At 36.6% G+C, this 26,143-nt stretch overlaps 3 protein-coding genes across 3 annotated transcripts; all 3 read left to right on the top strand.

Annotated features, from left to right (window-relative positions):
- Nucleotides 1-694: 694 nt before the first annotated feature.
- Nucleotides 695-7,119, top strand: LOC140169401 (uncharacterized). The gene is made up of 6 exons (XM_072192660.1): nucleotides 695-853; nucleotides 2,543-2,709; nucleotides 3,587-3,764; nucleotides 4,535-4,687; nucleotides 5,637-5,882; nucleotides 6,943-7,119. Exons 1-6 carry the CDS (start codon nucleotides 779-781, stop codon nucleotides 7,117-7,119), a joined length of 996 nt encoding a protein of 331 aa, XP_072048761.1. The 5' UTR covers nucleotides 695-778.
- LOC140169400 (uncharacterized) lies at nucleotides 5,734-10,238 on the top strand. Its single transcript, XM_072192659.1, has 5 exons — nucleotides 5,734-5,882; nucleotides 6,943-7,200; nucleotides 8,738-8,922; nucleotides 9,783-9,921; nucleotides 10,225-10,238. The coding sequence occupies exons 2-5, from the start codon at nucleotides 7,194-7,196 to the stop codon at nucleotides 10,236-10,238; spliced, it is 345 nt and encodes a 114-aa protein (XP_072048760.1). The 5' UTR covers nucleotides 5,734-5,882; nucleotides 6,943-7,193.
- Nucleotides 10,239-12,074: 1,836 nt separating this feature from the next.
- Nucleotides 12,075-23,954, top strand: LOC140169399 (uncharacterized). The gene is made up of 13 exons (XM_072192658.1): nucleotides 12,075-12,198; nucleotides 12,538-12,665; nucleotides 13,211-13,352; nucleotides 14,174-14,410; nucleotides 15,370-15,570; nucleotides 16,668-16,817; nucleotides 17,774-17,983; nucleotides 19,138-19,347; nucleotides 20,234-20,322; nucleotides 21,175-21,235; nucleotides 21,609-21,867; nucleotides 22,787-23,033; nucleotides 23,946-23,954. The coding sequence occupies exons 1-13, from the start codon at nucleotides 12,075-12,077 to the stop codon at nucleotides 23,952-23,954; spliced, it is 2,067 nt and encodes a 688-aa protein (XP_072048759.1).
- Nucleotides 23,955-26,143: the final 2,189 nt, after the last annotated feature.

The following is a 26,143-nucleotide window of genomic DNA, read 5'->3' as shown; positions in this document are numbered from 1 at the left end:
TTTTGGCCCTTGAACATGGATAAAGCCTTGTAGGTGTAGACTTTATATTGAAGAGGTTGCTTCATCCATGTTCAAGGGCCAAAAGTACATGCACGAAACACCTCATATTTACTTTTGGCCCTTGAACATGGATAAAGCATTGTAGGTGTAGACTTTATATTGAATGGTTTGCTTCATCCATGTTCAAGGGCAAAAAGTACATATGAGGTTTTTCCCGCCCAGTGACGATACATCATACAGATGGCATAATGTCCCCTATGTCTTCTGAAACTATGAGTTTTTAGGAAGTTATTTGGAACAAAATGATGTATGAATCAAAAATTGAGACCAAGCCCAACCTGACCCATGGTAGCCCTACAGGGACTTTTCAACATACCCCAAGTACCACTATAAATCCAGTATCCACTCCACCTAAAAGACAAACTTTGGAGGGCACGGTCACTGGGTGTATAGCAGTTTTAGAGATTGACTGTGTATAGCGGTTTTTTTGTTAGTGATTGCCATGGTCGAGGTCAGAAGGCCCTATAGTAGGGCTAACCCATAGCAAAAGTTTCCTGTGCAAGAGGACACCATAATGTGTAATGTACTTGCACTGTCTTGGTATTGGTCTAGTGCAAGTTTGATCCAAAGAACAGCAAACGATACATTTCAATCTTTTACTCAATTGCTCTACTATTTTCTGTTTACAGGTAATCGGCCATATTGGTGGGATCTCTCTACACTTCTAAAGGAGATCTATAGTGAGCTGACAACTTCACTGGCAAATCTTAGAACAGAGATGGAAGTATGGGTCACTGAAGTTGTATCAGCTGCTGATCCTGTCAAGAAACTCACTGGAGGAGCTGTCAGCATGGTAAGAAAATACAATTCAAAATACTTGTAATAGATACAAAAAACCCAAAAGAGTTCCTTTCATACAATCATATTGCACCATGGAACAATTTGATTTTTAAATATTCAAGTTTGATTTTTTTGTGAAATGTATGTTCACAGCAATTTTATCATATATGATTATAAATCCAGAGGAACAGAAGGTGTGTGTGCACCCCGGGGTCTAAGCCTAAAACATGAAAATCAGCCTATTAGGGGCTATTTTGGCCTGTGTGAAACTTCATAGTTAAGGTCTAGACTGCTGCCCTCAGTCGTCAACCGTCTGTCACGATATGGACTGTAAGATAATCAGTCGTCACTATGAAGCATAACACAGTACATGCACAGTGTAGACAGCTGATTGGAATTAGTCTAAGGTCAAGGATATTAGACCATAGGGAATAGAGCATGGTAAAATTGGATCATCCTCCTTTACATGAAGAATAATAATAATTACCATATTCATTCCATTAGCCGGCAATGCCTGTTCTGATTGGCTAATTGAACCATCATCACATTGGGCACCATTGGCCATTTTGTTAAACCTATTCTATTACCCCTATCAATTTCATGCCATATGGCACAAAATGGCTTAAAAGGGCATTTCGTGATCCACAGGGTCATCCCCCCACTTTTCTCAAAAAAAGTTGAGATTTTTATATCACTGGAAACCTCTGGCTACATAATGTTTATGTACAAAATATTTCTTGCAGAATAATTTGTTTAGCAAAGATATCGTAAAATTTGAATTTCGTTCTGGTATTGCAACACATTGTCTATGGAGCAGTGTAATTCACATAATCATGCATAACTCGCAAACGCAAAATCGGAATCAACTGAAATTTTGGGAATAAGCTTTTTTCGTGGATATTTACTGAAAAATGTCGTAAAAAAAGAAGATGCTAGGATCACGAAATACTCCTTTAATATGCATGTAAAAAATATTTACACAAATAAGGTCTTATCTTTTGAACAGTTTTGATAATTTATCACTTCTCTGTCAACAAGAAAACTTTTTTCTTAATATAACTACCATTTACACATCATAAAATGGTTTAAAATGTTTGAAACTTGAATATTTGATCCATTTTTAGGCCAAATTTTGCCCTAAAATAGCCCAAAAATGTCCACAAACTTTTTAAATTTAGTACAAATTAACTAGGATTTCTTTTTATCATATACACGGCAGTGTATTTAAAACTGCATGAAAATACCACATTGATGTACTCATACTCTTCAAAAATGTAAATCAAAATATTTTTGCCTCATATCTGGCTATGATCCATTAATTATTCATGAGCTAATTTGCATAAAATTTACATAATTATTAAACTTGTTTTTCTAAAAGCTTAAAGTCCAAGTAAAGCTTGCCAATGTTATGCCACTTACTGGTTTTTACCCAACTGATAACACTGCAACGCAATAGTTAATATGATGCCTCCACACCACTCAAATATACCACTTTTATGGGGGTAATAGAATAGGGTTAAAACTGGCATCAAAATATTTGCATGAGCATTGATCTGCCTACAGCATTTCGGCATTGTATTCCAGTCATTATGTCACACTAAATTATATCATTTTGACAAACCCAATAATAATAATAAATAATCAATAAATATTTCTTTATCTTAAATATTTACTAGAAAAATAATAATTTTTGATATTTCAGACTGAATTGAGAATGAAAATCAAGCAAGAAGTTGAAGATATAGTACAAATGTTGATTGAGCCACTGGAACCTCTCAAAACACTTCTCAAGCCATTCTTTGACATCTATTCCAAGGTTTTTGATGCTATTAAAGCCGTCAAAGAAGCTTACCAAGTACTTAGAAACAGGTGAGATGGAATATTTTGATTTTGGTACCTACATTTTCAGAAGAAAATGTGCTTTCTCCTGTGACAACATTTCAAACCTCAATAATGTTACTCATGTGCCCCTAGCAGCACCCAACATTTCTCCATTTCAAACCTCAATAATACCATAGACCAGTGAAACATAGCTTTATCTCCAACAGACCTAAGATTCAAGTGCAAGATTGCAAATGCTCCCACACTATTGCTCTTTGTTATCTAACTTATTTCCTTCTATACGCATGGCAGAGAAGGACTCGGATCATCTAACAACGAATCTCTTCAGATGTGTTCACCTATGGGAAAATCATACTATGTTAATGTTATGGCCTACTTTCTGTTATTTTTAATGTGCTGAAATGCCGCTTTTTTGACTATCAAGCCTAAACCCTTCCCTAACCTCCCCGCCAGTCAATGTTGGGTACTGCAAGGTGCACATGAATAACATTTACATGATTCAACATTGTTTAGGGGACATAACCCTGTTCCAAGTGTCCCAACACTTTTCGGTGAGCATTGTAGGTCCTTCAAATCTGCTGGTGCCAAGTCCTACTATTTGCTGGACCTAAAGTGTGGAACAAACTCTCAGAGGCCATCAGGGAGTCTCCAAATATTCCGATGTTTAAGAAATAACTTGACCTGATGACTAGGCATGCCATCCACCCAGAGTTTAAGGGTACAGGACCCTTAATGCAAGGTTCACAGGTCACCAGCTGGGAAGAATCACACGAAAATATAATCATAATCGTAATCATGCATCAGCCTGTCTCTAGCTAACCTGAATTCACCAGGAATAAAAGTCTGATTGGAATGTCATTGTACTCAACCTATTATAATGCAATGTTTATTAATATCTCTCCAGCTATCAAGAAGCCAGAAGTCTTATCAACCAGATATTTGGACCCAAAGTGCACCGTCATTTCCCTAGGACATATCGTCTGGCTGGGGGAGGATGTAATACAGATGGATTCTATCCTACGGATACTAATGGTTACTATGACGACCAAGGAGTAGACTTGCTTGTTGATGAAGGGTCCCATGTAAGTGAATGTATAATACATTCTATAAGCTTGATACTGTGATCATTTTACAAAATTTATATATAAATTTGTTAATTTTACAATGTACATTTCTGAAATAGGTATTGAAATAACAATGTACAACATTCTTTAATGAAAAGTATCTGAAATAATAAAATAATTTAAGCCACCATAAGAAATTGTCTGGCTCAACATGACAGAATTTCCTTTATGGTTATAATCAGACTCCAATGGATGTAAAAAGTGGGTTAAGCAAAATGAAGGAGACCTCTTGCATCATCATTGATCACCTAGAGTTTTGTTAAATATCTTATGTCAAGGCTGATCAACATATCAACAGCAAGCAGACTGTTATCTATTACTAGATAGTGCTGATGGGATGTCACCAAGATAGCGGTTTAACTCACTTGAAGCTCTTCATATATCCTGGTTGGAAGCAAGTTCAGTAGATAAGTGCAATAGCTCCCCTGTGAACATTTGGCAATTTACACAGTATATTGTGCTCATCTACACATGGCACCTACACATGGCAGCTATTGCATTTACCCACCTCTGGCACTGAGCACTCGATATGCTGGCAGAAAAGGGGATAAGGGATACCACTATCCCCCAGTCTAAAGTGGATCATCTAATCATGTGACCCTGGATCATCCCTCATGCACCACTCTGCTGAAGTCCTATGAATACGGAACAATGGTATCACATTTATTCTATTTATTTTATAGCATTCTTTTGACAAAAATGTAATGTATTGTTTGTTGCTCACCCAGATTGTTTCACCATTTGCTGGAAGGATTCGTAGGTCATATGGCAATAGTAATCAGATTGAGCTGAGGGCTACAGGAGGATCATTTCGTAACACTATCATCACCATCACTAATATAGAACCCAATGCTACTATAATAGAGGGGCAGTATCTTAGGGTATGTGTGTAGTTAAGTAGTGTGTTAAATAGTTAACAGGGATGTAAGTTTTCTGTTTTTATGGATTTCCAATTTTTTTCCAGATCCGGATCCGAAATTTTCTGGAAAAAAATTGTTTAGGGGGTTGATACCCTCATAGCCAATTCCCCAATCCCTTGTGTTCACTAAAAAGATAGTGTTCCGATCAAGCGTTCGGCTTGCTCGCTTCACTCGCACCATTTCAGGGTTTTTTTTCCAATGGCTACTTATATCCCTAAGTTAATTCAAGCATGTCAAAACAATGACAGCAACTGAATGAATGATCAAACTAGAAAACAAAATAAAAGACAAAAATGGAAAGGTATACTGTTTTCACTATAATACATGCTATATGATATTGATGATATCATTCTGTTAGGTATAAGTACTGGGTGACTTGGACGTTTGCCAAACCAAGGCCTAACCCAGTCGAATTCTTCCCAGAACCTCACTAGCCAATTGTTGTTCCCATTTGATTTAGCTGTTAGTAAAGATATTATCTCAAAGATTACTGGCTCAAAATTGCAGCTGACGTAATGCTATAGCAAATCCGCCATCTTGGTTTATCACTTGGTCATGGAGGTCACTTGATGTACCTCCGGCATTCATCGGCAAGGGCTTGGAATTTAACGATAATTTGCGTCTTTAAATTTGAGGATTTCAAATGTTTGCTTTAATGTTTGTTTAACATGTGTTTTGGCACAATTTGGTAGGCCTACATCCAAAGTGCAAACTACCACTTGCTTTGCATCGAAGTTTGATATGCTCATAGTGAAATAATTTGGAGGTATATTAAGTGGCCTCCATGAGCGACACACAAAAATGACGGAATCAGTACTCCTTGATTCTACCTCAGTTGGCTGTTAGCAATACCTCATGCTCTTGTACCATTAGGATATGATTTCTAAGTAGTTCTTATTGTTTTCTCTAGGTTTCCAAAGGGCAACGTATAGGCCATGCCACCATATCACAACCATGCAGTGGAGAGTTCAATCACATACATTTTGCCATAAAGCAAGTTAGTCCTAATCGTCTTTCAGAAGTGTCAGGAGGAAGCGAGTCAGGTGGTAATGAAGAGACACAAGGGTTTATGGATCCTACAAAACTGTTGGAGAGTAGACCTATTGAAGCCCCAGAATGGATCCAGGAATGCGATGATTATAAGTTGGTTTTTAGGGTAGGTACTGGGGCTCAAGATCTGATAGGTATTCAGAATGGTTTCCACACAATATGAGGACCCACAATGTGACCCTTAGACAGTTCAATAAGTATCAGGTCCCCAGAACCAAAACAAAAAGATATGGGAACAGCTCAATACCCTATCTCACTCATCTACTTAATTAGTGCATCTCATCATGTTCATATTCAGCTGGTGTGTTTTAACTGTGATTTTATGACAGCATTTTTATCTTGGTGTTTTCAATTTATCCCTTATAATTTGGCTGGTCCAATTTATGTGCAATATTTTGTTATGTTATTTATTAATTACTGTTTTATTAAATTAAATTCTTTAGTGCATCTATGGTGTGTGGGGGTGTGTTTGTGGAGGGCTGATAGTTTGGGTGTATGTAAGGTGGGGGTGTAGGTGTAGGGGTGAGCTGTATGAGTGTGAGTGTGAGATTTTGCCTCAACAAGTACAATTAATTTCTTTGAGTAATTTTATGGTGATTTTTGTATATTTTATATGTTTTTTATGTCTTTTAATGTAAACAATTGCAAATGTAATATTTCATGTAATTTGGCCTACAGGCCACAAATTTGAAATAAATTGAACCTGAATCTGAAAAAAAAGTTGTGGATTTTAAGGATGCACATAGGATCAATTTGACAGGAAATATTAAAACGATATTTTCACTATAAAAGTATATGAAAATATACATTTTTGGAAAAATAATGAAAGAAATTCAGCTCTATCTTCCCAAGTCCAAAAATGCACCAACATTTTGCCCCCCCCCCCATAACTAGTTACACTTACATTTAATGATAAAAATTACTTTTCAACGGAAGGTAGTTAGAAATCCTGATTACATATATAAGAAAACATCAGTCTGAAGATGGTAATATTCAACATTTTAGGATTATGTTTCTGGCAGAAACAATGTTGAATATTACTTTCTTCAGACTGATAATAATTTCTTAGTGCATACAAGCCCTAAAGATTCAAAATTCTTCATCAAATAGTAACTACAATTTGACATTTTTACAGATAATTCAATTATGATATGAATATTTTACAGGGTGAAGTAATCAAAGCAGGTTCAGTTCTTGGAGGGAACAAAGGAAACAAGAAGAACACATCACCAAAACGGAAATCCAAACCCAAAACCACACCCAAAACCCCACTCAATTCAGCTTATAGACCCAAACCACCAAAGCAGAATTCCTTAACAACAGCAGCCATGAATGGTGAGTAACCACACCCAAAACCCCACTCAACTCATCCTATAGACCCAAACCACCAAAGCAGAATTCCTTAACAACAGCAGCCATGAATGGTGAGTAACCACACCCAAAACCCCACTCAATTCATCCTATAGACCCAAACCACCAAAGCAGAATCCCTTAACAACAGCAGCCATGAATGGTGAGTAACCACACCCAAAACCCCACTCAATTCAGCCTATAGACCCAAACCACCAAAGCAGAATTCCTTAACAACAACAGCAATGATTGGTGAGTAACCACGCTCAAAATACCGCTCAATTCAGCCTGTAGACCCAAACTACTGAAGCAGAATTCCTTAAGAACAACAGCAATGATTGGTGAGTAACCACGCTCAAAATACCACTCAATTCAGCTTATAGACCCAAACCACCAAAGCAGAATTCCTTAACAACAATAGCAATGATTGGTGCGTAACCACGCTCAAAATATCCCTTAATTCAGCTTATAGACCCAAACCTCCAAAGCAGAATTCCTTAATAACAGCAGCCATGAATGGTGAGTAACCACACCCAAAACCCAAATCAATTCAACCTATAGACCCAAACCACCAACGCAGAATTCCTTAACAACAACAGCAATGATTGGTGAGTAACCACACCCAAAACCCCACTCAATTCAGCCTATAGACCCAAACCACCAAAGCAGAATAATTCCACAACAACAGCAATGAATGATGTGTAACCACACCCAAAACCCAAATCAATTCAGCCTATAGACCCAAACCACCAAAGCAGAATTCCTTAACAACAACAGCAATGATTGTGAGCAACCACACCCAAAATAACGCTCAATTCAGCCTATAGACCCAAACTACCGAAGCAGAATTCAACGGCAACAGCAATTGATTATCAGAAAAGTTTTTCAGAAATGATTTGCTCAAATCATGTGATTCTTCAATTTTTTGAAGTCAATACAGAAGATGATTTGCAATCTTCTCAAATTCTCACATTGCTACAGAATTCTAACCCTAACATGATAAGAAGGGAGATGCTCCTTGATGGACTTACTATCTTAGCCACTTAACTGCGTTGTTCTATGGGGGATTTAAAGTCATAATTATGACTTTTATTCAAACTTGCTCAGTTAGGCATAAAAACACAATGAATTTGGCCGAATGTGTAAATATTACAAATAATATGCCAAAAAATCTGGTTTGGAAAAAATTGACCAAATTCATTTTAATAGATCATTATGGTAATGCACCAGTTTATCTCACAAACTTTCTCACTCATAAAGTCAAACCTGCTACAGGACCCATGACACGTTCATCTTCTGATACTACTCTTCTCACTGCTCATGTCGGGAAAAATCGCATTGGTGATAAATCGTTTTATGTTTCGGCACCCACACTCTGCAACAGCCTCCCAAGAACCATCAGGGAGGCATGCACACTGCCTAGTTTCAAGAAAGTTTTGAAGTCTCATTTTTATCCATCGTATTGACTCTGTTTTTGTTATTGCTTTGTTGTTACGACGCTTTGATCAAGTTGGAAAGGCGCCCTATTAAATGTTGTTTATGTATGTATGTATGTATGTATGGCTCTAACATAGAGGGGTAACTGATTTATATTGTCACTGTATATCACAGTACCACAGGAACAAAAGGAGGACAACAGGCAGTCTTTGGGAATACCCAAAGTAGAAGCTGGAAACAGCCCTTTCTCAGGATTCTCTGTACGGAAGCTGAAGATTGGAAGTATCTTGGCATTCTTGGAACGCCTGGGATTGGAGGACACAAAGAATCAGCTGGTTAAAGTTATTCAATCTGTTAAGGTGGGTGTTACACTCATGAATGTTGGAAAGGGTTCTAATTGTCCCCACTCACGTGGAACAAGTTTGTGAGGGGACTGTGAATTAAAGCTCAATATATATGTGTATGAGCATGTCTTTGACAAAAATGATAACCCTGCATCTTTTGATGATTTCTCCAATGTGCTTTTACAGATATCAATGGGACTTGAGACCAATGATCTTTGGGTGTATTGACGTGTGTGATGTCAATTGATGTGAAGTCAAAGGTCATTGGGTGTCATTTTACAAATATGATTAAAATGCATCACCGTGTGCAGAAGTTGATGAATTTGTATGGTACTGACATAGAATGATCTGGTCTGGGGCAATGTAAGGCGGTTTATTAGCAATGTAAGACAGTTTATTATCTTGGGTCAAAGGTCATTCAAGGGCATGTGAGGTCATCCTTGATTTAAGGCATCAAAGCTTAGATTATTAATACACAGATTGGAATTTTCCATGCCTGTGCGCTCTAAGCATACCCGAATTCAGCTGACGCCGGTACAGCGTACAGACCTGGCGACATCGCTTATCTTCGCGAGAGTTTCTTTTGTGTACGCCACGCTGTTTGCGCTATTTTGAGTTTGCTCACGCTGACTTAGCGTCGATCCCCTGAGGCAACATGCCATGTTTCCGCGGTATGCATCAAAGTCTAACATTTTGTCATTTCTACTACATGCTTTAATGGATTTTAATAGGACTTGGCTGCAACAACCTTTGGGTATAGATTTCAATCCTCTTTGTATTTGATGTTCTATTTTTGTTTTGATTTTTAAGAAAAGTTGAATTTGAACTTATTTATATTCACAATGGTTAATTATTGTAATTTGTATTTGATTTAGGATTTGGTTAGCAATAAACCATGTGTGCTGCCTGAAACATTAACCGATGAACAACTTAAAATGGAGCTACAAGAACGAGGTATCAATGCGTCTGGCTCAAGGGAGGTGCTCATCACTAGGTACAAGCAACCAGAGGACCGTAAGTTGAAACATTTTTGTTAAAGAGACTTGCAGAGATTGGTTTCCATGGATATACTGCTTTGTGTCTCACACTTTACAGCTCATTTTCATGTTGTATATATTGTTATCCATTAGGCCATCTTAATTTAATAGTTTGTCTCAAAATCACGCGCTTTTTGCCTGTTAAACCCGTTGGATTTCTTTTTTGCCGCTGTTTTATTTTTTTCCAAATCCACCACACAAAAATCTCACATCTGACATTGTCAGACATCAAAATAGCCTAAATCGTACATCTCAATAAAATTCTTGATCTTAACCACAGTGAAACCTCCTTGAGATACAAAAAGGTAGGAGAAGGTCCATTTTCACATTGTAGGAAGTCTGACATATTGAAGTGTCATCTCCAGGAAGCCAAATGGTGTGTATTTGGTTTACCAATGTGGATATCAAATAATAATTTAGCATCCTAGCAAGCATGATTGAGCATTAAAATGATGCACAATGCTGTCATTTATAAGTAATAGACCAATCACATTGGTAGTACACGATTCCAAAAATGTAAGCCCCCCCCCCACATAAATTTGGGCATAACTAAAAAATTGTCAGGCCCCTTAAGTTGATTTTAAAGTGTGAAACAGACTGATAAGTTACACATTAAATGTGTGGTACTTTTGTGTCCAACATTTGTCTTTCACAAGAAAATACAGCCATTTATGAAATTTGATTCAGAACAAAGCTGTATTTTTTACGTAAAGATTTCAAGTACTCACATCAATGTATTTCTTTAATGACGAGAAAGTTAAAAACAAACAAATTTTATGAAATGATTTGCTATCATTGTGTTTTTAAATTATCCAGCACATATTTTGGTCAATGCAAAGTGATTACTGTCAATTGATTACATTGTTGTATTTGTTTCAGGTTGTCCACTACTCCTGATTTCCCTTCCAAAGAACATGTACTGCAAACTAGATCCATCTTGTCTAGGTCTAGAATGCTGCTTCAACATCAAACTCTTCATGGTGAGCTTCTCGTTCAAAGCTTACATGCGACTGGACCCCTGTCAGCTGGAGTTTGTCATGGGCTTGAGTAGCTTGTGGAATTATACAGTCAGCTTCAAGGAATTTGTTGAATGGGGTAAGTGTATGATGAGATGATCGGTAAATATGTTTTTATCATTTGTTTTCAAAAACTGCTGATTTAAAAAAAAATTGTATTTTTTTATATCATGCTTAACTGGTATCTGTTAGATATTTGTTTTTAAACTTGAGCTCATATAAACAAAATTTATAGTGGAAAATCGCCAAGAAAGAAAAGGCGATATGGATCATTGAATCTGCCAGAAAACAAGGGAGTTCTTCATTGAAATGATGGCTTTTGAACACCAAGTGAGGGAGCAACCTAAGCAAGTTGAAAAATCATTTTAAAGCAGAGATAATAAATCTGGCCATAACTCCGATATAAAGATTTGCAAGTTCCCTCTCATTTTGTGGATCTTATGTATCATACATTTTTGCCAATCAATGTGCTTTAGGGACAGCATCCCATATGTGGTGTGTGACTTACAATTTCTTGTTTGGGGGAATTTTTTCTGGTTGGGTGCTGGCCACTGTGATATTAGATTTTAGGCCTTTGGGATTTAAAAAAAATCTTACTGGGGTCAACTGAAGGGGGAGGCAAAGTTTTAATGTGGGGGGAAATCTGTCCCCTGTGGCAATACTGCTGGCCATCAGAGACAAGAAACTAGCAAACTGTGAGATTTGTCTCGTTAAAATATTGCAGTCCTCATTTTGGGAGTGGATTACTAGTGTTTTTTTAACGACATAATGTAACAAAATTGATATCTGTTGTAAAAATCTTCTTGAATTAATTGCCAAATATGTTTCCATCATGTTGTTGCAGAAATTCAAAATGATGTTGTGATTCCATTTGAGCTGCCGTTTGTTGAAAATACAGAGCTGGTACTGCGGTGAGTTATGACAAAACAAAACACCCTAAGAAAATTAATAAACCTAAAATAATTAGTTTAGTAATTTGTTAGGTTACGGGGTTATAGACTAGGTTTCAATAAAAATGTGAAGAGCTGTGAAGACCCATGTGGTATTTATAATATCTTGCTATATATGTTGCAGATTTGGTATTCAAAAGAGCTTACAAGAAGTAGTGGTCAATATGGGTGTAGGATTTTGCTCTAAGACAGACCGAGAAGACTGTGCTGTGTTTGTTGATATCCTAACAGATTCTGCTATTGCATTACCAATATGTCATCCTAATGGCACCATCACATGGCCTAAAAGTAAGTCTCAGAGAGGGGGCAGTAACATAAGGTAACTCAATTTTCCACGAGAGCATACTATTAAAACCACTGTCAGGGTTCGGGCCCACAACCTCTCACACCGTAGTCGAATGCAATTTGACTGCTCTGTGGTTTACGCCTCTTGATTTTATGGTAGTTTCCTGATCAAGTTGAACTTCTTTCCCATTTTTGTTTGAAATATAATTCCCATACTTACTCAAAGGATATAAGAGATTATCTTAAGCGGGCAAAAACTTGTAAAAATGGCCCAATATGCAAAAGGAATTGATTGAAGATAACTTCTGGCCATAATTGATGTCTTGTTTTCATTGTTCCTAGTGAACATAACGGAGTATTTCAGTCGAGAAGCACTCAAGAATCGTCTCAAGGAGATTGGACAAGATGTAGTGTCATCTGGGGTGGAAACAGCACTCAGGGTGGCACTTAAAGAATTAGAGCTGCCACAGGTAAATGGATTGTCTATGTTTTTGCCACTCAGGGTGGCACTTAAAAATAGACATTCTGTAGGTGTCATTTCTCGGTGCTCAGGTGTGCATGATTTTTCTCAGCAGGGGGAAACAACTGAAACTTTTGTTTTGATATATTATTGGCTTTACCTTTAAGAACTGCAAGACCTATGGATATGTAACTCCATGAGCACTACCTGCCGATCTAGCATTGCCTCTGATTGGTCAATTACATGATATCTTCATTTTAATCACCAATCAGAATGGAGATTTGCAAATAATTCACCCCAATTTGTTTGCGCAGTGAAATTATTCTAACAATGTTGCTGATTGGTCCAATTAAAAATGAAAACCTCTTTTTGGCCAATCGGCAGGTAGTTCTCATGGGGTTAAATTATTGGCTTCCTTAACTCATTTCCTATAAAATCAATGTGTTAATAGTAAAAAAAATATAAAAAGTGCACTACATTTAAATGGAAATATATGGCTCCTGCCATGCCATTTGCCTTAATTAATGTTTGAATATCTAAAATGGTTTCACACAGAATCTGTTAGACGGAGGAGAACCATGTCCCAAGCCACAAAGTCTCACAGACAGCGCCCTCCAGACTTTACTTTCAAATCAAGGCCTAGTGATGACAGGCACAAGATTGGAAAAGGAAGACAGAATTGCTCTAGATGATCGATGTAAGTAACATAACAGATATAGAGCCAGTATTCCAATTTTGAAAAAATTTGGAAGGCCACCTGTGATAGCTGGAAGGATCTTGACAATCTGTTGTATGTGTAGGACTTCTCATAATGTTATTAAGTATTGACCAAATATTTTCCAAAAATGTATGTCAAAAATATTTTACAATAACATCTTGAAAACATTTAAAATGTTGATATAATGCTTTTTCATATCAAACATTTGAAAATGTTTTCATGACCTTAATAAAACCCATCATTTTAATTTTTTTTAACTTATTAACAAAAACCACAATGTGTTTTATAACATGTTTATAACGTTTTAAAAACATTTTTGTGTTTGCTTGGTATAAGAGATAAGTGGATATAAGAGATGGCTTTAAACCTTATTGCTGGCTGACCACCTCCACCCTGGCAGACACAACAGTTAGGTTTTGGAAGCCATCACCAATATTATTTGCCACATTGTTCACACAATGAAGGATAAACAAAGCAAAAAAGTAGTTGTTTGGTTATCAAAAACTTCCTTGCCCTAATGGAATTTGAGAATCTGCACAGACAATTGGTGGGTGTTACAATCTAAGTGCAGATATATTTGACCTGTTCGGCTACAACCAGTCCAGTTGATGCAATCCAATTCTGATGATTCACCAGTGACAGCGAAGTTACAGTGATTTGAATCCTCTGGCAAAATGCACTATATAAAGACAATTTATTTAGTTATTATTATAAAAATGCATTCCTAAAATCATATCTTAAATCTCTTTGAATTATCAAAATTTCAAATAAAAACTTGTTTTGTTTTGTTTTTCCAACAGCTTGTTCCATTTTGGGGAGGAACTTCAGTCTGTCACCCCTGCCATCCAGCGTAGCCAAAGTAGCCTATGTGACACTTGGTGATAACTGCCTTAGTATAGTAACATGCTTGACCATCACATTGCCTGGATTCCATCGGTCATTTCGGGCCTACCTGGAGATTGACCCATGTCAATTTACATTTGCTGTTGGTTTTGAGAGTCTTAAATATGAATTCTTGTTGTTCAGCTATGATTGGGGTAAGTAAACTGTGGTTAGAGGAAGCTGTAATCAGTCAGTAGTACAAATTTGGACAATCTAAATAAGACATTTGTCATCAGGTGGTCATTATGCTGGTTTCATACTTTCCTGCCATTTGCCGCTTTGCTGCTCTGACAATGATTTTGCTTCACTGCCCAGTAGCACCAAAAACACTACTGGAGACCAGCAACAAGCCAATATATGGATCACTCCACTGCTTTGCCCAAAGTGGCAGATTGCTAGGAGTTGAGCGGCACCACTCTGATGTATGAGAATAGAAACAATTTTTGGCAGAGCAGCAACATTGCCTGTCAGAGTCATGTTGCTGCTCCTCAGCATCGTGCTGTCCACTTGCAGATAAGTTCATGCAGCATGATGAAGCATCCTGCCACTCAGTGGCAAGCAGCAGAAAGTATGAAACTAGCATTAGCACAGCCATACATGTAGGAAGACTACCATTAATGGAGTATGATACACACATTACACAGTTTTTTACACACACAGAGAAATACAACATTTTCAAGTGAGCGACTTCAGTGTGCTCCAATGCACATAGTATTAAATGGCATGCGTTTGACTTAAAGAACTGGTGTGTTCATTTGCGCAGTCAAAGGTGGTACATGTGTACACGCACATAGTAACTCTGACAATGTACTGACATCACTCTCTCGAGGAAGCCAAATGGATTATAGCTTGGTTATTTTGTGTTTGATCATATTTGTGAAAAACTCTATATTTGGAATATTTACCAGTAAAATTTAATATGGAAATTTGATGTCTTTTACATTCACAAACTTGTAAATCACATATGTTGGCCTAAAACTGGTCATCTTTACAGCTTTTCAATTTAAAAATAGTGCTGTTTTTTGCCTTTCAAGACTTTATTATTTAAGGACCCATTTGATACACATGCTCTCTGTTTAAAGATAATTTGTCTCATCTCATACTTCTTTTGCAGGTCAGTCAGAGTCTCTGGATATTGGTGCTATAACTATTGACTATGCCATTGATAAACTAGATGACGAGAAGGTGTTTGCTATTGATATGGCTGCCAAAGTGTGTCCAGACTCACAGGATTGTGTGTTTGATGTAGACCTTGTACAAGAACACAAGATTCCTATACCATTATGTAATAATAACTTCTCTCTGTCTCTGCCTGGTGAGTAACTGTCAAGTTTGCCTTATCCCCATGAGAACTACCTGCCTATTGGTCAAAAAGGAGTTTTCATTATCAATTGGACCAATCAGCAACATTGTTAGAATAATTTCATCACACAAAAAATTAGGGTGAATTATTTGCAAAACTCCATTCTGATTGGTGATTAAAATAAAGATATCATATAATTGACCAATCAGAGGCAATGTTAGATCGGTAGGTAGTGCTCAGGGCTCAGGGGGTTAAAGATTCATCTAGTGATCTATAAAAAAATTGAACACCTTCTTTTTATGCCTCCATCATAAGGGTTGCATTCTTGTCTTCAAAGGGGGCACCAGAAATATGTATTACATAGGCCACTTGAAAATCCCTCAGACCGGCCCTGGACCCCTATCTTTGAAACCTCATGCCCAATGTAATGATAGTTAAAAGGACATTCAGAAATCTGGTAATTCCAAACTGCAGGACATTAACTAATGTAGTAACTAACCCCTACAATGGATAAACTAAACACTGCACTTTCATGTAAAGAAAGACAAATCTTTAATTCTTTATCAGCCGGGGATAAGGAATTTTGTACAAGTCCAGCAGCAAACATGATCTCAAAGACAGACTTTCAGTTTATACATATTTTGTCAACATTTCTGAAAAGAAAATGTATTTAATTCCCCACTTTTTCAAACATATGTAAGTGACTTCAGAACATGTTATAGATTTTTTTTGCCAGAACATGTTATAGATTTTTTTTTGCCAGAACATGTTATAGATTTTTTTAAACATCCCTTTAACATCCCTTTAACCACCTGAGCACTATCTGCCGATCTAACATTGCTTCTGATTGGTCAATTGCATGATATCTTTGCTTTAATCACCAATCAGAATGGAGCTTTGCAAATAATTCACCCCAATTTTTTGTGTGGTGAAATTATTCTAACAATAATGCTGATTGGTCCAATTGATAATGAAAACTTCTTTTTGACCAATCGGCAGGTAGTTCTCATGGGGTTAATCTGAATTTTGCTGTCCCTCAAGTATAAAAGTGTGTAATTACACCTTTGATTGTTGCCAAATCCTGATCATGTTTATATATACTTATGCAGGTGGATTTTCTGCATCTGAGTTCATCAAAAAAGTTGGAAAAAATGCAGCTCAGGAGGCCATCAAAGCCCTGTTTGATTTCATAGGATTGAGTGATAAAGTGTCTGTAGATGAAACATGCGACACACAAGCAATAATTGATAGCCGTGGCGGTGAGTTACAACGTGATTATTTACAATGGGAATTTGTTTTTAAAGTTGTCACTTTATATTATTATCATCAACACCCACCATACTGCCATGAGGTTTCAGGTTGACAGGGCTTCTCTGCCTTTTTGTTGCTCCTTTGCTTATCTTTGTGTTATTGTGTGTATTGTATCAATTGAGTTTAGAATATAGGAAATGTGAACGAAAATAACTAAAACAAGTGTGAATTCAAATTTGCTTTAAGCATGTTAAAGGGTATTTTGTGATACATAGCCTCATCCCTCCAATTTTCTGAAAAAAATGTTAAGATTTTATACCACTAGCTTATGTTTGGGTGCAAAAAAGTTCTTAGGGATTCATTCACTTGTCAAAAATATTGTATTTGTATTCATCAAATGTGTATTACAGTGCCTATATAATATACATAATCCTGAACAACTTTAAAATTAGAATCAACTGAAGTTTTGAGAATGGGCTTCTTTTGTGCATATCTACTGAAACATACCATAAACAGAAGATACTAGAATCACAAAATACTTATTTTAGAAGGCAGCCAATATTAACATTTCAAGAAATTAATACATCCCCTAATAAAACAACTGTAGTTAAGTTTTCGGCAAAGCCCTAGTTTTCCATAGAAAATTACTAATTATAGCAACACCGTTTTCCTTACTACTTTTACATAGAAAATAAAATTCATTTAATATTAGAAAAGTTTCTATCTTGATCTGCTTCACATCACTAATCTCTCTGCAAAATTAGATAACTACTCCTACTTTTTGCCCATTTTTGTGTTGTACTCTGAGCCCTGACTTTGTTGCTTATTTCACCTCTAAATTTCTTCAGTGGAGCTCTTAACCCTATACCGTAATCATAATCCTAACCCTGATTGCAACAATACCTCTGATCATATTTCTTTACATAAAGGTACATGTGTCATCATTTTTTCTCCAAATTTACAGATTGTTCGTTGAGTCTGCCCTCATTAGCAAACACATTAACTTGTGCCTTCAGTGACTACTGCCTGGGTGTACGCTGCTGTATGCAAATAGACCTACAAATAGTGAACCTGACAACTAATGCATGGATGATACTAGACCCATGTGAGTTTGTTCTGTCTATTGGATTTGGAGAATGGTCACTGAATCTCACATTGTTTGAGTATCACTGGGGTGAGTAGTCCACACTAATGGCAGACTGAGGAATGAAAAACCATTCTCCTCCCTATTCCAGAAAAATACAGAACTAATTTTTTGGGATTAAAAAAATATATTATCCTGTTTTTCCAAATAAAACATAGCTAAATCCTAATCCTTTAGGTAGTCCTAACTGGCAATAAAAGTCAAATTTAAATATTTGGTCAATTTTTGGAAATAAGGGCCGGCAAAAACATGTATTTTAAGGTGTTTTTTGTATGCTGTGACAATAAAGCCCAAAGACTTGTACCAAGACTAATTTCAGTTTATGCAGTCTAATTTTTGGAAAACGTTTCATTCTGATAACCAATCATTTAATTTAAGTAACTCAAAAAAAGTGAAAATTATAGCAAAATTTCAGCATATATTCAAGATTTGGAATGCTTAGACTTGTTCCAAGTCTTTGTTTTTTGTGACTCGATTGTTAGAAAATATGGCGAAAATGCATGTTTTTGGCTTTTTTTTTCAAGAAATTGACCAAATATTAAAACTGGACTTTTATTGCCAGTTAGGACAAACTAAAGGATTAGGATTTAGCTATGTTTCATTTGGCAAAACAGGATAATATTTTTTTGATCCCAAAAATTAGCTCTGTATTTTTCTGGAATAGGGAGTAAGTGCAGTTGAATGTACTAGCTGCCATTTACAACATTCCAATAAATGTACTTTTAATTAATAACACATGAAGAACCCAGACTGCATGTAAAAGTAATATCTTGGGTTAGTTAATTAGAGGCCATCATGAAAGTAAAACAGAATATCAGCAATTTACAATGAGGGATTGTGCTGCAAACAATTAGGTATTACACAAAAGGCAGCTATTACATTCTACCCCACTTGTCTGTGTACTGTGATGAAGAAATCTGAATAATGATATACAAAAAAGGATAATTTTTCAAAACACAATATCTTCATGAAAGTGTAAAATAAAAGAGTATTCTTCATCTTCATGTATTCATCTTCATTCTTCATGGGGACACGGTGGTGCAGCGGTATGGGTTCTGCCTTGCCATTGGAGGATTGTGAGTTTGAGTCCCAGCAGTGCTATCATGTTTGGGCAAGGCGCTTTGCCCCACTTGCCTCTCTACCCAGGGGAGAATGATATATTTCTTTTGTTTTTTTCCTCACAGGTTCAAGACAGTACATAAATATTGGTTCTGCAGTAAAGGCAACATACATCATTGACAAACTGACAGATGAGAAAGTGTTTGTGCTTGATTTTGCCTTCTCTGTGTGTTTACCTGATGATGATACTTGTCTGCTGCCCTCACTTGACATTCTTAAGAAAACCAATGTGCCTATTCCATTCTGCAATACTAACTTCTCACTCAGCATTCCTGGTAAGTAAGCTTGAAAAGATAGAGTACTGTATTTTCATGATTCATTTATTGATGGAGTTTGGCTACAGTAACCATTGGTGACAATGACAATTGTTTATGTCAACATAATATGTGACGTCCAGGTCGAAACGCTTGTAAAGTCAGCCCCTGGTCAGATTTGATTTCTTCCGTGTTTAGAAAATATATATCATAAGCTTTACAATGATATATCATTTGACTTCAAACGATATCCAGAAGCGGAGTTATAACTTGTTAAACTTTGCTCCTTCAGTAAAAGGGTACAGTATTTTGGCACTACATTATTTCTCTTTTTCCACATTGCTGGTATTAAATATCAAATGGTCATAATTGGCGGTCACTTCAAATCATCCCCAACTCAACGAGGTTCAGGAATGTCCTCTCATTGTTAATTGTTGGTTAACCCACCACTTGAACAGGATTTAGCCAAAGCAAACAAAGACTAAGCTTTTTACTAATTCTATACATAAGTATAAGCTTATTATCCTCTTCAACAATAGATTAAAGATTGGTGTTTGACTGGACTAAAATGAGAAACATGTAGGACAAACATTAGGGACATATGAATACAACCTCTATGCACATTTTGCACTGTAACTGACTAATCTCCTTGTTCTGAGCTTATAAGTCTAGATCAGGTAAAAACATGAGTCAGTTTTTAGTCAGTAGTAATGGACTAATCTCTTTGTTCTGAGCTTATAAGTCTGGATAAGGTAAAAACATGAGTCAGTTTTTAGTCAGTAGTAATGGACTAATCTCTTTGTTCTGAGCTTATAAGTCTGGATAAGGTAAAAACATGAGTCAGTTTTTAGTCAGTAGTAATGGTCTAATCTCCTTGTTCTGAGCTTATTTGTCATAATTTTTCCAGGTGGAAGCATCACAGAATTTGCCAAGCAGGTCGGCAAGAATGCAGGGCGGGCAGCAATTGAAGCAGTTATGCAGAAGCTGGGCATAGATGTAAGTAGATATCAAGGTGCAGAAGTAATAAACTTTGGTTCTCCTCAAATCAGGTAGTGGCATGCATATTTGAAGGTACAAGGTCTTAACATCTTTTTTATTTATTATTATTTTTTTTATGTCTAAACTATGCAAGGCATTAACAGCTGCTATCGGTATGATAAGCGCTGATGGAGTTAAGCGCCAAGATAGTTGTTAACCCCCGTTTGAAGCTCAGCCGATTCTGGTTAGAGATAATTGGACCAGGTAGAGCATTCCAAAGGTGAGCTGAGGATGGAAGGAATGACCTCTGGTGGCTGACCAGGTTGGATCTTGAGATTTTGACAGCTAGGTCGTGGGATCTGACAGAATGCCGCAGACGAGGATCAATAATCATACGATCTGGTAACAGATGTTGAAGGAGTTCTCCAGTGTTTGCTCCAGTGTATCTCTCGGATCTCATCCCATGTGCCTGCTCATAGTAGACTTACACAGCTCTGCTTTAGTGTATCTCTTGGATCTTGAAGACCCATCTGTGCCTGCTCATAGGAATTTTCAGTCTTCATTGTAGGGTTTTCTGCAGGAACAAGTCGCTAAAATCCAGTTTATGCTGTAAGCAGCGCGAAGGGTCTTTGTAAAATGTTGTAGCCAGAGAAATCACACCCAGTCAGGGGAAAACAAGACTTCAATACTCAACATGTATAATTCTGCATAGGTTTCTTATATTCTTTGTTGCCATTTGTAGTTCTTAATTTTTTTAAATTATTTTGTTATTAGTGTATGTGTGATGTCAAAGTAAGCTTAATCAAAAATGTCTACTACAATAAAAGTTAAGCTGTATTCATTTGTGTTGTAATTATTTACAAATTGTAGGAATTTGTGAGTTTGGATCCCTGCAACAAACCCATGGTGGTACAGAATGGATGGCACAGAGGTCAGTGTTTTAATTCTCTTTTAATTGAAAAAAAAACTCTTTCAATAATAAAATTGAATGGTGCATCACTGTTATCTGGTTCTAAATTTGTTTAATTCAAATTAATTAATTTGATATTACTCACTGCTATTTGTTGCTGTTTGTGAGTGAACTGTTGATTCGTATCTTTTTACTACAATAATTAGTTTAGTAGAGCAGGAAATGGCCAAATAATAGCATTTTGAGAATTAAGATTGCAGCCAAAGATGGCATAATCAAGCCTGGTTTCCATCCTAAATTTACTCAGCATAAAATACTCTAAGACTATGCCCATTTTGATGCCTTTAACCAACATTTGCTGCTATGGTGTTTTATGTATTCCTTCTTCCATCAGATTGCCCCAAGAAAATCAAATTACCCAAGCTGCCTAGCAACATGGTGTGCACACACCATGAGAAATGTCTTGGATTTGACTGCTGTGTAGAACTGGACATCAAAGTGGCCACTCTAAGCACACGGTTCTGGTTTATCCTGGACCCTTGTCAGTTTGAGATCACTATGGGGTTGGGGGAGTGGAATCATAATATCAGTATATTCAGCTATGATTGGGGAAAACTAGAGTTATTGTCAATTGGAGAACCTCTTCAGATTGGGTACGTACTTGTTGTCATTACTTCTGTTATCAGAATCATCATCATCAGAATCATCATTATCATCATCATCATTTTCTCTCTTTTAACCGCTTTCCTCCTTTCTTATCCATTCCACTTTGTTCCTTTCTTCTCCTTCATGCACACTTTATTATATCTCTTGCATCTCTCTCTCCCTACTATACTTTGGTATACCTCAAGTTATGTAGTAGTAACATTAATGTCTTTTCACGGTTCTAGCACAAGCATGTCAACAAACTGCCCTTGTATGTTCTGCGTGATTAACATTACAGACACAATTGAATACTGCAACCAGCAAAATATGCACCTATGTCACTAATGAACTAGAGGTAAAGCAAATTTGAATTTGTTTACTTTTTCCTGTTAGCCTGTACGTGTTTCCAGCTGTATGTTATACTGTATTTTTGTCTTTTATAGTATGTCTATATCTCTCATTTGCCCTTCTCTCTGCACTCCCTCTGGGGAAGACTTTGGAAATATCTTCCACAGGGTAGTATGAATTTTAAATGGAATGAATATATTAGGTAGGTAGCTCCATTTGAATTTCAGGCACCCTATGAGAAATATTCAGCCTAAATATTCCACAGAGGAAGTGAAAATATGCTAATTTCATTTGAAATTCAAACTTCCAAAAGTTTGCACAGGAGTGCGGGTTATAAATGGAATAGCCATGTCCCCACTCCCTTGCTTTACTCTATCTATTATTAAATAAATCATTTTTCTCTTCATTCTATTCTCTTTGATTGATTGAAGAAGTTTCCACAGGAGTGAGGGTTATAAATGGAATAGCCATGTCCCCACTCCCTTGCTTTTCTCTATCTATTATTAAAGAAATCATTTTTCTCTTCATACTATTCTCTTTGATTGATTGAAAACGTTTGGCTCTTGATTGTTTTAACAGATTCAGCATTGACAAGAACGACAAGCTACAATCATTTGAGTTTGATCTTGATCTAACATTCTGCATTGATGATGAATGCCTAGACATGGAAGTACTGAGCAAGTCCCTGGTCCCAATCCCATTTTGCAACCCCAATGCATCATTCACTCTACCAGGGGATGGGACTATCACAGGTTTTGCCACAGTTATTGGGAACAAAGTTGGTGCGGAGGCTATACAAGCAGTGCTTAGGAAACTTGGATTAGAGGTATGAATAAGTTTAATATTACCAACAAGTTTTACTATTAATGAATGGTTAGACCAATATAGTACTATATTCTTGTATAATGATGCATGTTGATAATGCAGAGATTTGGACAGTTAACTTTGAAGCACGTTGGTCGAGCAGAACGGGCTCCGACTCATAATCAGAAGGTTGCGGGTTCGAGCCCCGGCAACGCCATCGTGTTGTGCCCTTAAGTAAGGCACTTTATCTCGATTACTCCTCTCTACCCAGGTGTATAAATGGTTACCGGCATTCTTAAATGCTGGGAAGCTAACAGACTCGCTGTGGAGGAGGTGTAGCGATCCCCCTATAGCAACATTACATGGAGGAGTCTGGCCCAATCGCCAATGAAAGAGAGATGGGCACTCTGATCACTGTTTACAGGATCGTCTCCTTTACCTTTACTTTACCTACTTTGAAGAAACATGTAAGCTGGTCATGTGTTGAGAGAATGGCAGAGTGTGCTTCTCTGGCACTTAAGTTCCAGTTCCAAAATACATTTTTAAAACAACAGTTGGGCATGAGTCATATCAACTATCGAAATACTGTCAAACACCTTATTGTCTTCATTTTTTTTTTTCATTGTCAGTGCAGCACATTGGTTAGAAACAAAGTTAAAAGATATAGGATGCATTTTTTAAATGTTAACAAACCATGCTGATAGTTTCATCAAAGGACTTGTAGCTTGCTAAAAGCATTGCTTATAATCATCTATTTGCTTTGGAGTGAGAGACTTGACTTAACTATATTTTACTTTTATTAGAATTAGAACTTCTTTCTTCAAAGGAGGTCATGAGCAGAGGATCAAAATAGTATATGTTCTTGTCTCCTATAATTGTGGTTTGCTGAATCATTGTGATGTGTTTTCAACTGTTTTTATACTTATTGTTGCAGGTATCATAACTATTTATTATTTATAATTTCTTGTTAATAACTTGATATGCACACATGCAGGACTTTGTCAGTGATGCACCATGTGAGCATGGTCAACTAGCACCACAGGAAAATGGTGAGTACCATTAGGTCCAGACTCAATTCTGTCAATTACAAAATGTTTCTTTAACACTAAATTTACCTTTCGACAAGTTTAGAATTTTCTTTACAAAGTCAAAATTTCAAAATTTTACATCATGACCATATTTGGAATCAACATAAAAAATGCAATGCAGTACAAACAAGCCTAGTATTTGTTCAGTAGTTCTTGAAATAGCTTTTGACATTTTAAAAATTTGGACTTTTTATATTAAAGCCTATGGCTAGCATGCAAAGCATTAGAGCCATAATGTGTGATTTGCTTCACAGCGACGCCCTCAATTTTACTCGGCTTTCTACTTTTTGCATAATTATAATGCCCTGTGGTATACTAAAATACCACGTAAAAGACTAAGCCTGAAGTGCGTTAATAACAGTAAAATGTAACTTTTTGTATTAAAACCGGGTCGACCCGGTTTTATTCAGAGTTCAACGATCAAGTATTTGCTAACATGTACCGTGGATGTCAGCATGTATGTACACACGTCAAGCGCGATGCTCCATGCAGTTACATGTAATACGATCGGCGAACGTAGAACACGCATTGTAGGCGTTGAAATGAATCAAAATTGTCAGCTATTTTCTTCGTTATACCTCATTTGTTTGGCTCAAAATTAAAAGAGGATAATGTGATCAGTGAAACCAAACATTTAAATAAGAATCTATTCTTTATGCAAATCACACATTATTGCATTAAACTAATATGAATCAGATAGTACAAGTCTAAACATTATCTACGGCATGTGACTTACGTACTGAACAGACAATTACATCGCACCATACAGCTCGAAGAAGTGAAGCACTTGTAGTATGTATGCACGAGTGATCACCAGGCCAGACATTTGAATGGTTAGCTTTGCCAGATCCAATGCAAAAAATAAGAGTTTCCATCAATAGATTTTATTTCCATCTGCAAATAGTTTCTTAATTTAGTTTTGCAAACATGATAAAATCTCATTCATCCAAACTAATAATTTTACACACCAATTTTGTTCTTAAAATTCCTGTTTTTTTGTATATATTGTGATCACTCGGTATTGAGCAGTGGTCTGGCTATGGCGCTGTCCATGGTCATTAGACGCCTTTTTGAATTGATAAATTCTGTGTGATCGACACTGAAGGTACTTTATGAAAATGAAGTGACTTTGATGTAACTTCAATACTTGGTTTGTTTGATCATGAACTTTGTGAAAATGAACAAAATCTCACTAAAAACATAGAAAATGAAAGCGAAAGAAAAAAGTGATATTTTTCTCCCAAAAGCTAAATGTACTTGTCTAATCAACAAACATCACATAGCAGTTAATTGATAACATCTTTTTCTGATTTTAACTTTATGTATATAGCATGTCCACTCATCAAGCCTCCAGCCATTTCTGACATCTTGACCTGTACTGTATCAGATAAATGCCTGGGTATAAGTTGTTGTGTGACCCTTGACCTAAAGGTCACAAAGATATATCTGAGAGCATCAATATTAATTAACCCTTGTGAGTTTGTGATGGAAATAGCCTTTGGACAATGGTCATTAAATATTACATTGATTGACTATGACTGGGGATCAACAAGACAACTGAGTTTTGGAAATGCTGTGGAATTCAGGTAATTATTGCATCTAATTTGAAAAACACCTAACTGTATTGTCTGTAATAAATGGCCCAGGGGCATGCAATATTATAAAAGGGGGTGTTTATTAGAAGCAAATTGTCAGTGAAAAAAAACCTCTGGGGTTTTTAAAACTTAAAAGCAACTGCTATAGTGATTGAGTTATCTTGAATGGCCTACCATCTCTAATGATGACAGCTTTCAAAGCTTTGTATATTAATAACAGGGTGATATCTGGTAGGGCTACCAATGCTGTACTCTGCCATGAGTGTTTTATATCAGTTTTAAAGGGATGCACATGATGTAGAGTGTTGTATCTATACTATGAATTTAGATCATACAACCTTCATGAAAAAAATACCTTGTATTTCCCTTTCATTTCAAAAATAGCCCCCAAAATTGCCCTACTAACGGTCAGGTTCAAAAATCCTACCTGTGTTTAAAATACATCCAAA

This window comes from Amphiura filiformis, chromosome 14 (genome assembly GCF_039555335.1).
Source record: "Amphiura filiformis chromosome 14, Afil_fr2py, whole genome shotgun sequence".
Lineage (NCBI taxonomy): Eukaryota > Metazoa > Echinodermata > Ophiuroidea > Amphilepidida > Amphiuridae > Amphiura > Amphiura filiformis.
Note: the sequence above shows the minus strand (reverse complement) of the source record. Positions and strands in the feature narration are given on the sequence as shown.

Bases quoted from the DNA above. Each gene is read 5' to 3' on its own strand.
- LOC140169401 (XM_072192660.1), top strand. From the start codon at position 779: ATGGAAGTATGGGTCACTGAAGTTGTATCAGCTGCTGATCCTGTCAAG. The intron at 854-2,542 runs GTAAGAAAATAC...TTGATATTTCAG, and splicing joins CTGGAGGAGCTGTCAGCATG to ACTGAATTGAGAATGAAAAT. The intron at 3,765-4,534 runs GTAAGTGAATGT...TTGCTCACCCAG, and splicing joins TTGTTGATGAAGGGTCCCAT to ATTGTTTCACCATTTGCTGG.
- LOC140169400 (XM_072192659.1), top strand. The intron at 8,923-9,782 runs GTGGGTGTTACA...TATTTGATTTAG, and splicing joins AAGTTATTCAATCTGTTAAG to GATTTGGTTAGCAATAAACC.
- LOC140169399 (XM_072192658.1), top strand. From the start codon at position 12,075: ATGGGTGTAGGATTTTGCTCTAAGACAGACCGAGAAGACTGTGCTGTG. The intron at 16,818-17,773 runs GTGAGTTACAAC...CCAAATTTACAG, and splicing joins AATAATTGATAGCCGTGGCG to ATTGTTCGTTGAGTCTGCCC. The intron at 21,236-21,608 runs GTCAGTGTTTTA...TTCTTCCATCAG, and splicing joins ACAGAATGGATGGCACAGAG to ATTGCCCCAAGAAAATCAAA.